Source organism: Lepidochelys kempii, chromosome 1 (assembly GCF_965140285.1).
Source record: "Lepidochelys kempii isolate rLepKem1 chromosome 1, rLepKem1.hap1, whole genome shotgun sequence".
Taxonomy (NCBI): domain Eukaryota; kingdom Metazoa; phylum Chordata; order Testudines; family Cheloniidae; genus Lepidochelys; species Lepidochelys kempii.
The window spans coordinates 249649634-249662132 of NC_136380.1; the positions used below are offsets into that span (position 1 = coordinate 249649634).

Consider the following 12499-nt stretch of genomic DNA (forward strand, 5'->3'; position numbering starts at 1 on the left):
AAGCCGGTAGTGGGAATTGTTTCTCTGACATAGACACTTGTCCACTAAAATGGCCTTTTTCATGCAGGCCACTGCATAGTAGCTCTTGGGTCTGATCTACATAAGAGTTTTACCTTGGTTGAACACACTTGTTAATGTTCAGCATCGTGTTAGTTAACGACTCTTTGGCGTGGCATCTGACACCTCTTAAGTTCTATTCAGCTAATGCCATTGTTGAAATGTTCAGACCTAAGCCCTGGTCTACACTAGGACTTTAGGTCGAATTTAGCAGCGTTAAATCGATGTAAACCTGCACCCGTCCACACAATGAAGCCCTTTATTTCGACATAAAGGGCTCTTAAAATCGATTTCCTTACTCCACCCCTGACAAGTGGATTAGCGCTTAAATCGATGTTACCGGCTTGAATTTGGGGTACTGTGGACACAATTCGATGGTATTGGCCTCCGGGAGCTATCCCAGAGTGCTCCATTCTGACCGCTCTGGACAGCACTCTCAACTCAGATGCACTGGCCAGGTAGACAGGAAAAGAACCGCGAACTTTTGAATCTCATTTCCTGTTTGGCCAGCGTGGCAAGCTGCAGGTGACCATGCAGAGCTCATCAGCACAGGTGACCATGATGGAGTCCCAGAATCGCAAAAGAGCTCCAGCATGGACCGAACGGGAGGTACGGGATCTGATCGCTGTTTGGGGAGAGGAATCCGTGCTATCAGAACTCCGTTCCAGTTTTCGAAATGCCAAAACCTTTGTCAAAATCTCCCAGGGCATGAAGGACAGAGGCCATAACAGGGACCCGAAGCAGTGCCGCGTGAAACTGAAGGAGCTGAGGCAAGCCTACCAGAAAACCAGAGAGGCGAACAGCCGCTCTGGGTCAGAGCCCCAAACATGCTGCTTCTATGATGAGCTGCATGCCATTTTAGGGGGTTCAGCCACCACTACCCCAGCCGTGTTGTTTGACTCCTTCAATGGAGATGGAGGCAATACGGAAGCAGGTTTTGGGGACGAAGAAGATGATGAGGAGGAGGAGGTTGTAGATAGCTCACAGCAAGCAAGCGGAGAAACCGGTTTTCCCGACAGCCAGGAACTGTTTCTCACCCTAGACCTGGAGCCAGTACCCCCCGAACCCACCCAAGGCTGCCTCCTGGACCCAGCAGGCGGAGAAGGGACCTCTGGTGAGTGTACCTTTTAAAATACTATACATGGTTTAAAAGCAAGCATGTGAAAGGATTACTTTGCACTGGCATTTGCGGTTCTCCTAGATGAAGTCCTAAAGCCTTTGCAAAAGATTTCTGGGGAGGGCAGCCTTATTGCGTCCTTCATGGTAGGACACTTTACCACTCGAGGCCAGTAACACATACTCGGGAATCATTGTAGAACAAAGCATTGCAGTGTATGTTTGCTGGCATTCAAACAACATCCGTTCTTTATCTCTCTGTGTTATCCTCAGGAGAGTGAGATATAATTCATGGTCACCTGGTTGAAATAGAGTGCTTTTCTTCAGGGGACACTCAGAGGAGCCCATTCCTGCTGGGCTGTTTGCCTGTGGCTAAACAGAAATGTTCCCCGCTGTTAGCCACAGGGAGGGGGAAGGTTGAGGGGGTAGTCACGCGGTGGGAGGAGGCAAAATGCGACCTTGTAACGAAAGCACATGTGCTATGTATGTAATGTTAACAGCAAGGTTTACCCTGAAAGAGTGTAGTCACTGTTTTATAAAATATGTCTTTTTAAATACCGCTGTCCCTTTTTTTTTCTCCACCAGCTGCATGTGTTTCAATGATCACAGGATCTTCTTCTTCCCAGAGGCTAGTGAAGCTTGGAAAGAAAAAAAAACGCACTCGCGATGAAATGTTCTCCGAGCTCATGCTGTCCTCCCACACTGACAGAGCACAGACGAATGCGTGGAGGCAAATAATGTCAGAATGCAGGAAAGCACAAAATGACCGGGAGGAGAGGTGGCGGGCTGAAGAGAGTAAGTGGCATGCTGAAGACAGGGCTGAAGCTCAAATGTGGGGGCAGCGTGATGAGAGGAGGCAGGATTCAATGCTGAGGCTGCTGCAGGACCAAACCAGTATGCTCCACTGTATGGTTGAGCTGCAGCAAAGGCAGCTGGAGCACAGACTGCCACTGCTGCCCCTCTGTAACCAACCGCCCTCCTCCCCAAGTTCCATAGCCTCCACACCCAGACGCCCAAGAACGCGGTGGGGGGGCCTCCGGCCAACCAGCCACTCCACCAAAGAGGATTGCCCAAAAAAAAGAAGGCTGTCATTCAATAAATTTTAAAGTTGTAAACTTTTAAAGTGCTGTGCTTAAAGTGCTGTGTGGCATTTTCCTTCCCTCCTCCACCACCCCTCCTGGGCTACCTTGTTAGTCATCCCCCTATTTGTGTGATGAATGAATAAAGAATGCATGAATGTGAAGCAACAATGACTTTATTGCCTCTGCAAGCGGTGATTGAAGGGAGGAGGGGCGGGTGGTAAGCTTACAGGGAAGTAGAGTGAACCAAGGGGCGGGGGGTTTCATCAAGGAGAAACAAACAGAACTTTCACACCGTAGCCTGGCCAGTCATGAAAGTGGTTTTCAAAGCTTCTCTGATGCGTACCGCGCCCTCCTGTGCTCTTCTAACTGCCCTGGTGTCTGGCTACGCGTAACCAGCAGCCAGGCGATTTGCCTCAACCTCCCACCCTGCCATAAACGTCTCCCCCTTACTCTCACAGATATTGTGGAGCACACAGCAAGCAGTAATAACAGTGGGAATATTGGTTTCGCTGAGGTCTAAGCGAGTCAGTAAACTGCGCCAGCGCGCCTTTAAACGTCCAAATGCACATTCTACCACCATTCTGCACTTGCTCAGCATGTAGTTGAACAGCTCCTGACTACTGTCCAGGCTGCCTGTGTACAGCTTCATGAGCCATGGCATTAAGGGGTAGGCTGGGTCCCCAGGGATACATATAGGCATTTCAACATCCCCAACAGTTATTTTCTGGTCTGGGAATAAAGTCCCTTCCTGCAGCTTTTGAAACAGACCAGAGTTCCTGAAGATGCGAGCATCATGCACCTTTCCCGGCCATCCCACGTTGATGTTGGTGAAACGTCCCTTGTGATCCACCAGAGCTTGCAGCACTATCGAAAAGTACCCCTTGCGGTTTATGTACTCGGCGGCTTGGTGCTCCGGTGCCAAGATAGGGATATGGGTTCCGTCTATAGCCCCACCACAGTTAGGGAATCCCATTGCAGCAAAGCCATCCACTCTGACCTGCACATTTCCCAGGGTCACTACCCTTGATATCAGCAGATCTTTGATTGCGTGGGCTACTTGCATCACAGCAGCCCCCACAGTAGATTTGCCCACTCCAAATTGATTCCCAACTGACCGGTAGCTGTCTGGCGTTGCAAGCTTCCACAGGGCTATTGCCACTCACTTCTCAACTGTGAGGGCTGCTCTCATCTTGGTATTCATGCACCTCAGGGCAGGGGAAAGCAAGTCACAAAGTTCCATGAAAGTGCCCTTACGCATGCGAAAGTTTCGCAGCCACTGGGAATCGTCCCAGACCTGCAACACTATGCGGTCCCACCAGGCTGTGCTTGTTTCCCGAGCCCAGAATTGGCGTTCCACAGCATGAACCTGCCCCATTAGCACCATGATGCATGCATTGTCAGGGCCCATGCTTTCAGAGAAATCTGTGTCCATGTCCTGATCACTCACGTGACCGCGCTGACATCGCCTCCTCGCCCGGTATCGCTTTGCCAGGTTCTGGTGCTGCATATACTGCTGGATAATGCGTGTGGTGTTTAATGTGCTCCTAATTGCCAAAGTGAGCTGAGCGGCCTCCATGCTTCCCTTGGTATGGCGTCCGCACAGAAAAAAGGCGCGGAACGATTGTCTGCCGTTGCTCTGACAGAGGGAGGGGCGACTGACGACACGGCTTACAGGGTTGGCTTCAGGGAGCTAAAATCAACAAAGGGGGTGTCTTTACATCAAGGAGTATTTCAGGCAGGACTTCACGGAGGGTTCCAATAAGAAATGGTGCACCTAAGTTATCGTTCTTATTGGAACAAGGAGGTTAGCCTGGCCTCTGATTGATACATGGCTAGATTTACCTCGCTGCACCTTCTCTGTGAGTGACTGCAGTGTGACCTAGAGGAATGAGTCCCCTAGACAGGGAGGAGGCAAATGAGTACAAAACAAATCTGGTCTATTTCTTGTTTTGACCCACTCCATCTATCTTTTACATCTTTGGCTGGCAGCAGACGGTGCAGAAGGACTGCATGCCATCCACATCTCATGGCTGCTCGGCAGAAGATGGTACAGTACGACTGCTAGCAGTCCGTATCGCCTGCCTGCTCACCATAAGACGGTTCAATAGGACTGACTGCAGGACTAAAGAGAATGACCTGGTCAAGTCACTCCAAATTTAGTCCCTGCGCCCATGTCTGCCCAGGCACTCCCAGCCGACATGGCCAGGAGCACCTCGGACATGACGATGACGGCTACCAGTCGTACTGTACCGTCTGCTGCCAGAAGGCAAGGGGTTGCTGCTACTGTGTAGCAATGCCGTACCGCATCTGCCAGCACCCAGGAGACATAGGGTGACGGTTACCTGAGAGGGCTCCATGCTTGCCGTGGTATGGCGTCTGCACAGGTAACTGAGGAAAAAAGGCGCGAAACGATTGTCTGCCCTTGCTTTCACGGAGGGAGGGAGGGAACGGGGGGCCTGACGATACGTACCCAGAACCACCCGCGACAATGTTTTAGCCCCATCAGAGTGCTCCATTGTGACTGCTCTGGACAGCACTCTCAGATGCCCGATTGTTTGCTGTTGCTCTGACGCCGGGAGGGGCGACTGAGGACACGGCTTACAGGGTTGGCTTCAGGGAGCTAAAATCAACAAAGGGGGTGGCTTTACATCTAGGAGTATTTCAGGCAGGACTTCACGGAGGGTTCCAATAAGAAATGGTGCACCTAAGTTATCGTTCTTATTGGAACAAGAAGGTTAGCCTGGCCTCTGATTGATACATGGCTAGATTTACCTCGCTGCACCTTCTCTGTGAGTGACTGCAGTGTGACCTAGAAGAATGAGTCCCCTAGACAGGGGATGGGGGGAAGCAAATGAGTACAAAACAAATCTGGTCTATTTCTTGTTTTGATCCACTCCATCTATCTTTTACATCTTTGGCTGGCAGCAGACGGTGCAGAAGGACTGCATGCCACCCACATCTCATGGCTGCTCGGCAGAAGATGGTACAGTATGACTGCTAGCAGTCCGTATCGCCTGCCCGCTCACCATAAGACGGTTCAATAGGACTGACTGCAGGACTAAAGAGAATGACCTGGTCAAGTCACTCCAAATTTAGTCCCTGCGCCCATGTCTGCCCAGGCGCTCCCAGCCGACGTGGCCAGGAGCACCTCGGACATGACGATGACGGCTACCAGTCGTACTGTACCGTCTGCTGCCAGAAGGCAAGGGGTTGCTGCTACTGTGTAGCAATGCCGTACCGCGTCTGCCAGCACCCAGGAGACATAGGGTGACGGTTACCTGAGAGGGCTCCATGCTTGCCGTGGTATGGCGTCTGCACAGGTAACTGAGGAAAAAAGGCGCGAAACGATTGTCTGCCCTTGCTTTCACGGAGGGAGGGAGGGAACGGGGGGTCTGACGATACGTACCCAGAACCACCCGTGACAATGTTTTAGCCCCATCAGGCATTGGGATCTCAACCCAGAATTCCAATGGGCAGCGGAGACTGTGGGAACTGTGGGATAGCTACCCACAGTGCAACGCTCCGGAAGTCGACTCTAGCCTCGGTGCTGTGGAAGCACTCCGCCGAGTTAATGCACTTAATGCACTTAGAGCATTTTCTGTGGGGCCGCACACACTCGAATATATAAAACCGATTTCTAAAAAACCGACTTCTATAAATTCGACCTTATACCGTAGTGTAGACATACCCTAAGATTTTTGTAGGGACAAGCAGATCTTGGTCACCACTAGATTCTGCTGAACTTTGCTGTGCAAAACTTCACATTACCTTACAAATCCCCTCAGCCACCTTGGCTCACTTTGAATGTGAAGAGCTTATTATGCTGTTCATGTAGCGGAGAGAGAGAGATTTATACTGTTGGACTGGCAGTCCTTTGTGCGCTATTGGCAATAAAAGCCCTTTCGAACACATGAAAGTATAATGTAGCCATCTTTGGTCTGGGTCTCATTTTGTGTTTGAGTCTGGAAGAATTTTTGGCACTGGTCAGTTTCCTGGGTGCAGTAAAAGTGAACAAGTTTTACTGTTTTTTAGGTCTATTCTTTTCACCTGTAATTAGTATTAGAACAGCAGGCACTTAGGCCCCCTGGGCCAGGGCTGGCCCTTCCACTTGGAGCAGAGCTGCATGAAGTGCTCAGGAGGAACATATTTCACACCAGGCAGGGAATTAAACGGCACTTTGAAATGGGTTACAGGCAAGTCAAGTCCATGTTCTGTTGTTTTTTACTTTGTGCAGCAGCAGCTGGAATGCATGACTGGGGATCTCATCTGCAGGGCTGTTTGTTTCCCCTTCTCTAGACCTCCTAGTCTTAGGGCAACATGTAGAACAATGGGAAGCAATGGTCTGAAACGGAGCAAAGGGGTTATCTAGGCTAGATGTCAGGAATAGTTTCATAATTAGTGAAAATCAGCATGGAAGAATCTCCACCTGGGAAGTAGTAGAATCTTTTTCATCACCCATTTCAGCCTGGAGAAGTCTATGAAGGGCAGAGTATAGAGTGGAGAAGCTTTCAATCAGTCCTATCCATTTCTTTACCTCCCTACTGAAAGACGGCATGAGTATATGTACATCATTATGGCTTGCTGAGGGGAGAGGCTTCTACGTATCCCCTTTACAAGGGAAAATGAAGGGATGCTGATTTCTTAGAACTTCAGGCACCCTCTAGATGCAGAGGGGTGTTTGGAATCCAGGTTTAGCCAAGAGTTATGCATAGGTTAGATCAAGCATTTTATTGCAGATCTCCTCTCTAGGTTTTGCAGAGAATGGTTTAAAGGACAAGATTTGAGAAATCAAGGCAACTTCTAATATACAAAACAATGCTGCCAGACCTGGCCTGAGTGCTGGGTGTGCAACCTGAGCCTGGTCAGGTTACAGTATGAAAGTAGTGCACTGTGCTAGTGTTAAGCAATTCAGCACAGGACGTATGTCCATTCAAGGCTTGAGTGTATTAACGAGAGCAGAGGTAATGGTGTTTTACCCCTCTAACTCCCTGGTTGTTTTGTATAGCAATAGGCATATTACTCTGAACCTGGAATTTAAGATTTAAAAAACTTTATCCACATCCCCAGCTGCTGTGAATCAGCATAGTACCATTCTGGCAGCCAAGGAGTTGGTTCTTTATTTCCTTAAGAATAGGAGGAGGAGGAACTTTAGACTGACCATGGAGAACATTCATTTCCTAGCTTGCATCTGTTGACCTAAATGGACAATTGAAGGAGATCTGGATTGCCCTTGGTCTTTAGTATCTACAGTGAGTTAGTGTACCACTTGTGACACTCCCCTATGGACATAGTAGCATTAGGGAGGTTCAGTTGTGGCTGATAATTCAGCATAAAGCCTCTTCTCCCACAATGAATGTATTTGTTTACAACACTTCTCACCACTCCCATCTACCCAAAATTACTCTAGCACCATCATGTCTGTTTTAAAGTGTCTTTCTTACACTGTTATTTTTGAAAGATCACCATTGTATCTCCTTTTAAAGACAACATTACAAGAACTAGGAAAGGGCTTGAACAAACAGATTCTGTTTCCACTGAAACATTTCTCTACCTACGCAGACTAGACTTCAGAATAGTTCTAGTCTAATCAATAGAGGGATATTCTGCATTAGCAGCACTGTGGTGTACATGGAAGCCAACACAAGACCATTATGTCCTTTCCAAGAATTATTTATCTCCTGTCTGAGCATTTTCTTATCTGAGAAAAATACAAGCCCCCAAAAAAACAACAACCCATCTCCCTTCCCTTTATTTCCCCTTCAGCAATGGACTTCAATTTTCTGGGTACCCCAAGACAACTTTTCCTTCTCAGTGTATTTGGGTATGAGATAGAGAGTTAAAACATTCTCATACTTAACCTGAAAACTCCAGCCAGAAGGGGCTGGGGCCTTCCCTTACTGCAGGCCCTGTTTATCCAGTCAAACCTCCACAGATTGAGATGTTTTCTGCTTCTGGAGGAAATACAAGGAAGTTTGTACAAGTGTGTCATGTCCAGCCAGATTCCTTTCGTTCATCTGTTTGCTACTGTTGACATTACAAATCTTGTACTGCCTCACACCAAGCACAATATAAAGTCAATGATATTTAACAAAATACCCCTTCTAAATTCACATTTACTAGAGCAGGAAAGACTGGGTCAGGAATTTGGTGTATTCACTGTAAGCACACTACAAATAAGAGTTCTTTTCAGGGCTTTGAAATGAATAGTTTCTTGTGGGGGGGATCATCATTTTTGGGATTTGCAAGAGGACTAAAGAATCATGTGCTCAGCTTGATGAAAAAGAAAGAAAGAGAGAGGGGGAGAGAGACACACACACACAGAGCTCTTTAAGTGGTGGTTTCCACATTACACTCAAGCAGAAGAGACCATATGCAAAAGTAAAACCTCCATTAGACAATTTTTTTTTAAATGCCCAAGTAATCTCCGCCTCCCAACCAGCCTTTTCACTTGATCTTGAGAATGCTGTGTTTGTGCTGCTTTGCTGTGGAAATTATTCTGATATCACAAATTCAATGCTACGGCTTCACTGCAAGATCAAACATGATGGTGAGCGGACATGCAGCATTCAATCTGAGGTAGCAATGTGCCCGCACTGCACAGTTTTGACCCAGTTTTAAAAACTCTACAAGTCAGGAATGTTCTGATCTTTGTTTTATATAGACTGCACATTAAGACTCAGAAATAGGATTCATTTTGGATCCTGCGTGCTCTTCTCCCCTCCCACCCTGCCCCAAATAAAAAATTAAAGTGTTCAGCTCACATGGTTTGGGCCTATCAGTAACTTAAACAGAACTATCCTTCAGCTGTTGGCAAGGGTGACAAGGAAAGTTTGAAGAGACAAATGAAATGTAACTTCATTCATGTTTTAATTCTGATGTTCTGGAAAGTCTCCATTACAATGAAAGCCCTTTTAGAACTAGGTGTTTTTGGACACAGCCCCACAATATTGAGTTGAATATATGCCACTATGGTTTATTTTCAATATTCATCATTGAAGGGATACTCCGGATGGTCACGCCACCTGTGAAGAGAATGCAGATAAAGAGTCTTCACTACAAAAGCTATTACATACGGCAACACCAGATGCTAGCACTAGTTATACAGTGCCTAGCACAACAGGCTCCAGACCGGGTTGAGGTCTCTGCCTGCTACTGTAATAAAATGCTACTGGGGTAACCCAAATAGGCTTAAGAAAAGAAGATAGTAGAGTCCTTCAGCTAAGCTTTGACGCTTACAGAGCGAAAGCGATCGAAAGCTATTCATTGACCTATCTGAAGAGCTCTGGGGCAGGATGTGTGTGTTAGTTAAGTTCCGGGTGGACTGGTATTCACACCACGCAAGTCAGCACTGGGACTGACACAGCTTTGTGGGCAGACTCAGGAAGCCAGAGACTTACCAGGCAGGGGGGGGAAAAATAAATTGGTGGTTCCCTCTAGGTGAGATATGAGGCACATTAGTGTCGGGCAAACTTTCCCTGCCTTGTTGCTAGAGACTTCAGACCTATGTTAAACCCTCTTCATGCAAAACATTCTACGCAGGTTTCAGAAAACGGGTAAATCTGCAGGTTTTCCTACTTCTGCAGGGGAAAAGAAATGCCACTGTTTGTTTGATGGATGCCATATGGCTAGAATGCTCCTCAGCTGGAGTCCCAGTACTGGCTAAACTTAGAGGAAAGTCAGAAAACAGCAGCTCTGAAAAAAAGATGCATTTCTTTAGCTCAGGTTGTTTGAGCTGGCATGGATGGGTCTGCTCTGGTTTGGCCTTTTTTCCATGAGTCTTTTGCATCCAAGCTAACCTTAGCTGTCCCCTTTAATGAAATTGCAGTAACTCAGCATGGGTGTGGATACCCTATTTAGTTATTTTATAGCATTCATGTTTCAGTGGTCACAAGGAGCCTTTGAATGACCTAATTAAGGTGAAGGGAAAGTTCATGTATGTTAGTGCAATTGTTTTATGTCCATCAGACTACAGACTCAATTGCAAGACTTCATACTTCATATAAGTTGTGTATGTCTAGGAAAAGTAAAGATCTAGGAATGCCATAAAATGCAGACATGGTCCCAGAGCCAAATGTAGGCAAGTGCAAATGTCTTCCACATTTCCCTCTTTAGTCCCAGAAAACCTGGAGGCTACACTACACTTCCAGTCTTCTGGCTAACTAAGCAGATATTATAGGTGGTTTCTGAAATAAAGTAGGTTATAATGAAGATGTAGGCCAGCACTTCCTGTCAGTAAAAACAAACGGTCGTGTGAAACACTGCTGAGGGCATCATGGCAGCTGTGTTATTTATCTGCACCATTAGCGTATAATCAGTAAAGCTGGATAAAAACTGGAATTTGTCCCATGGGAAGGGATATTGACTTTTTTCCTTCCGACTTAAGGATGAAATTCGCAGAATGGAAAGTTCCAAACATTTCAATTCAGTAATGTTAAGACATTTTGTTTGGACTTTTTCAACCAAAATGAAACCTTGACATTCCCAGATTGAAAAAACTAGTTTGTTGAACGAAATCAAGATGTTTTGTTTCAGCTTGGGTTGCATTAATCTGGTCCCCCTGAGTAGCCATAGTGCCTCATGGTTTCCATTTTTTTCTGGGTTGGGCTCCCCACATCTCATGATATACTGTGGTCATGCTGCACTGCTACTGGTTCAATGAAAGCAGGGACAGTGCATCATAGGAGATGTAGTTCAGCCAAGGAGCCTGGCTCAAAGGGGAGAATGTGGGGGGATAAGACACCTGAACTTTAACTCCCATGAGGCACTATAGCACATCAGGCTGACAGATCAGCTGACCTGAAACATTTAGGTTTCCCACTGGAAAACATACAAAATTCAGCAAGATCAGTTTTTTCTGAAGACAGTTTAGATTTCAGATACTGCATTGTTTGTCAAACATGTTGATGTAAAATTCCACTGTAGTTAACATGGGTAAGCTTTGGTAACTAATAAGATAATGCTATCAAAATGAAATGTACTTGTACACAACTCCATTCTAGTTTAAAGCTGGAAAAACCACAGGAAAGTCAAAAACGTTTGTTCATTCATACCTGCAATAGTGGAATATTTCCCCACAAATACATTAAGTATATTTTCATTTTACTGTTTGATCTTTTCACACAGGAACTGACAACCTGGATCAGACCAGACAATGTCCTTTCTGACAGGGGCTGGTCCAGATGCTTAACACAGTGTTCTAACACCTTCTTAAGAAGATCCAGTGTCATCTGCCCCACACAAATTAGGCAAAATTGTGTTCTAACAATTTGAGATTGGCTTAAACAGTGGAGCATAAGGCTTAACATCTCCTCCCAAAAGCTGATAATTATGACAACTCTCTATATTCTAGTTATCCATATAAAGTGTCCACTCCCTTTTTGAGTCTTGCTAAGTTTTTGGCCTTTGACTTCCTGTGGCAATGAATTCCACAGTCTAATGATGTGTTATGTGAAAGAGTATTTCCTTTATTAGTTTTAAATTTACTACCTTTAAACTTAATTGAATATCCTCCCTCTTCTCAACATTCTCCCCCTTCCCATGGGCATCGAACTTCCCTACATGAAGATATTTATGAATTCCAGCCAAGATTCACTTTTCACAAGCAGAGTCTGAATTATAAATTCGAAATATCTGCAGGTTAGGAATTTTAGCTAAGAAATCCAAACAGTTTCTAGTATCAAGAACATAATAATTTTAGATAATTTTTAAATAGAAAAAGACAATCATTAAAAACATATTGCAAGTTGATCACTTGGCTATCCCCAGATTCACTGAATGAATAAACAAACATAATTATAGATTACAACCACCTTGCTGAGATTTTAGTGCATCTTCAACCTAATTCACCTTTCCTATCGTCTATAGTCCATCACCTTTTAGGTAGCTAAGTAAACTGGTCCATTTGTTCCTGTTGGACTTCGCTAACCATAGATAAAGGCAGGAAAAAAGCTGTTAATACTCTAGAGTTGCTGCAATCCTAGAATTTTTAGACCTTTTGTCCCAGCACAGCCATCAGGAGACACGAGAGCTAATCTAAGAAGGTGGAGAGGGATACACCAAAATTAATGCCTTTGTTGCTTTAGGTAACATAGTGAGTGTCCTGAAAAGGGATCAGCATACAGTATAGCCATAGGCTGGACATGCTCTTGTACTAGAAAATGGATAGTCTTATTTTCAGCCAAACTTGGAGCCCTAAGAGAAGTGCTTTAGGATGCTTCAGGATCAAAGGCACTATACAAATGTCA

The 12499-nt window shown here is 45.8% G+C and overlaps 2 protein-coding genes across 2 annotated transcripts in view; one reads left to right on the plus strand and one right to left on the minus strand.

The window, feature by feature from the left end:
- The first annotated feature begins 492 nt into the window (after positions 1 to 492).
- On the plus strand, positions 493 to 7039 carry LOC140908530 (uncharacterized). Its single transcript, XM_078852109.1, has 3 exons — positions 493 to 1171; positions 1759 to 1968; positions 7005 to 7039. Exons 1-3 carry the CDS (start codon positions 589 to 591, stop codon positions 7037 to 7039), a joined length of 828 nt encoding a protein of 275 aa, XP_078708235.1. The 5' UTR covers positions 493 to 588.
- A 2082-nt stretch (positions 7040 to 9121) lies between these two features.
- Positions 9122 to 12499, minus strand: part of AKR1D1 (aldo-keto reductase family 1 member D1) — a 54422-nt gene continuing 51044 nt past the window's right edge. Inside the window, exon 9 of the mRNA XM_073330061.1 lies at positions 9122 to 9277. Coding sequence (XP_073186162.1) covers positions 9235 to 9277 — 43 coding nt within the window. The 3' untranslated portion in view covers positions 9122 to 9234. The remainder of the gene's footprint in view (positions 9278 to 12499) is intronic.

Coding starts and splice junctions, on each gene's coding strand:
- LOC140908530 (XM_078852109.1), top strand. CDS start 589: ATGCAGAGCTCATCAGCACAGGTGACCATGATGGAGTCCCAGAATCGC. Junction 1,172..1,758: donor AGGCGGAGAAGGGACCTCTG/GTGAGTGTACCT, acceptor TTTCTCCACCAG/CTGCATGTGTTTCAATGATC. Junction 1,969..7,004: donor GAGGTGGCGGGCTGAAGAGA/GTAAGTGGCATG, acceptor TCTCCTCTCTAG/GTTTTGCAGAGAATGGTTTA.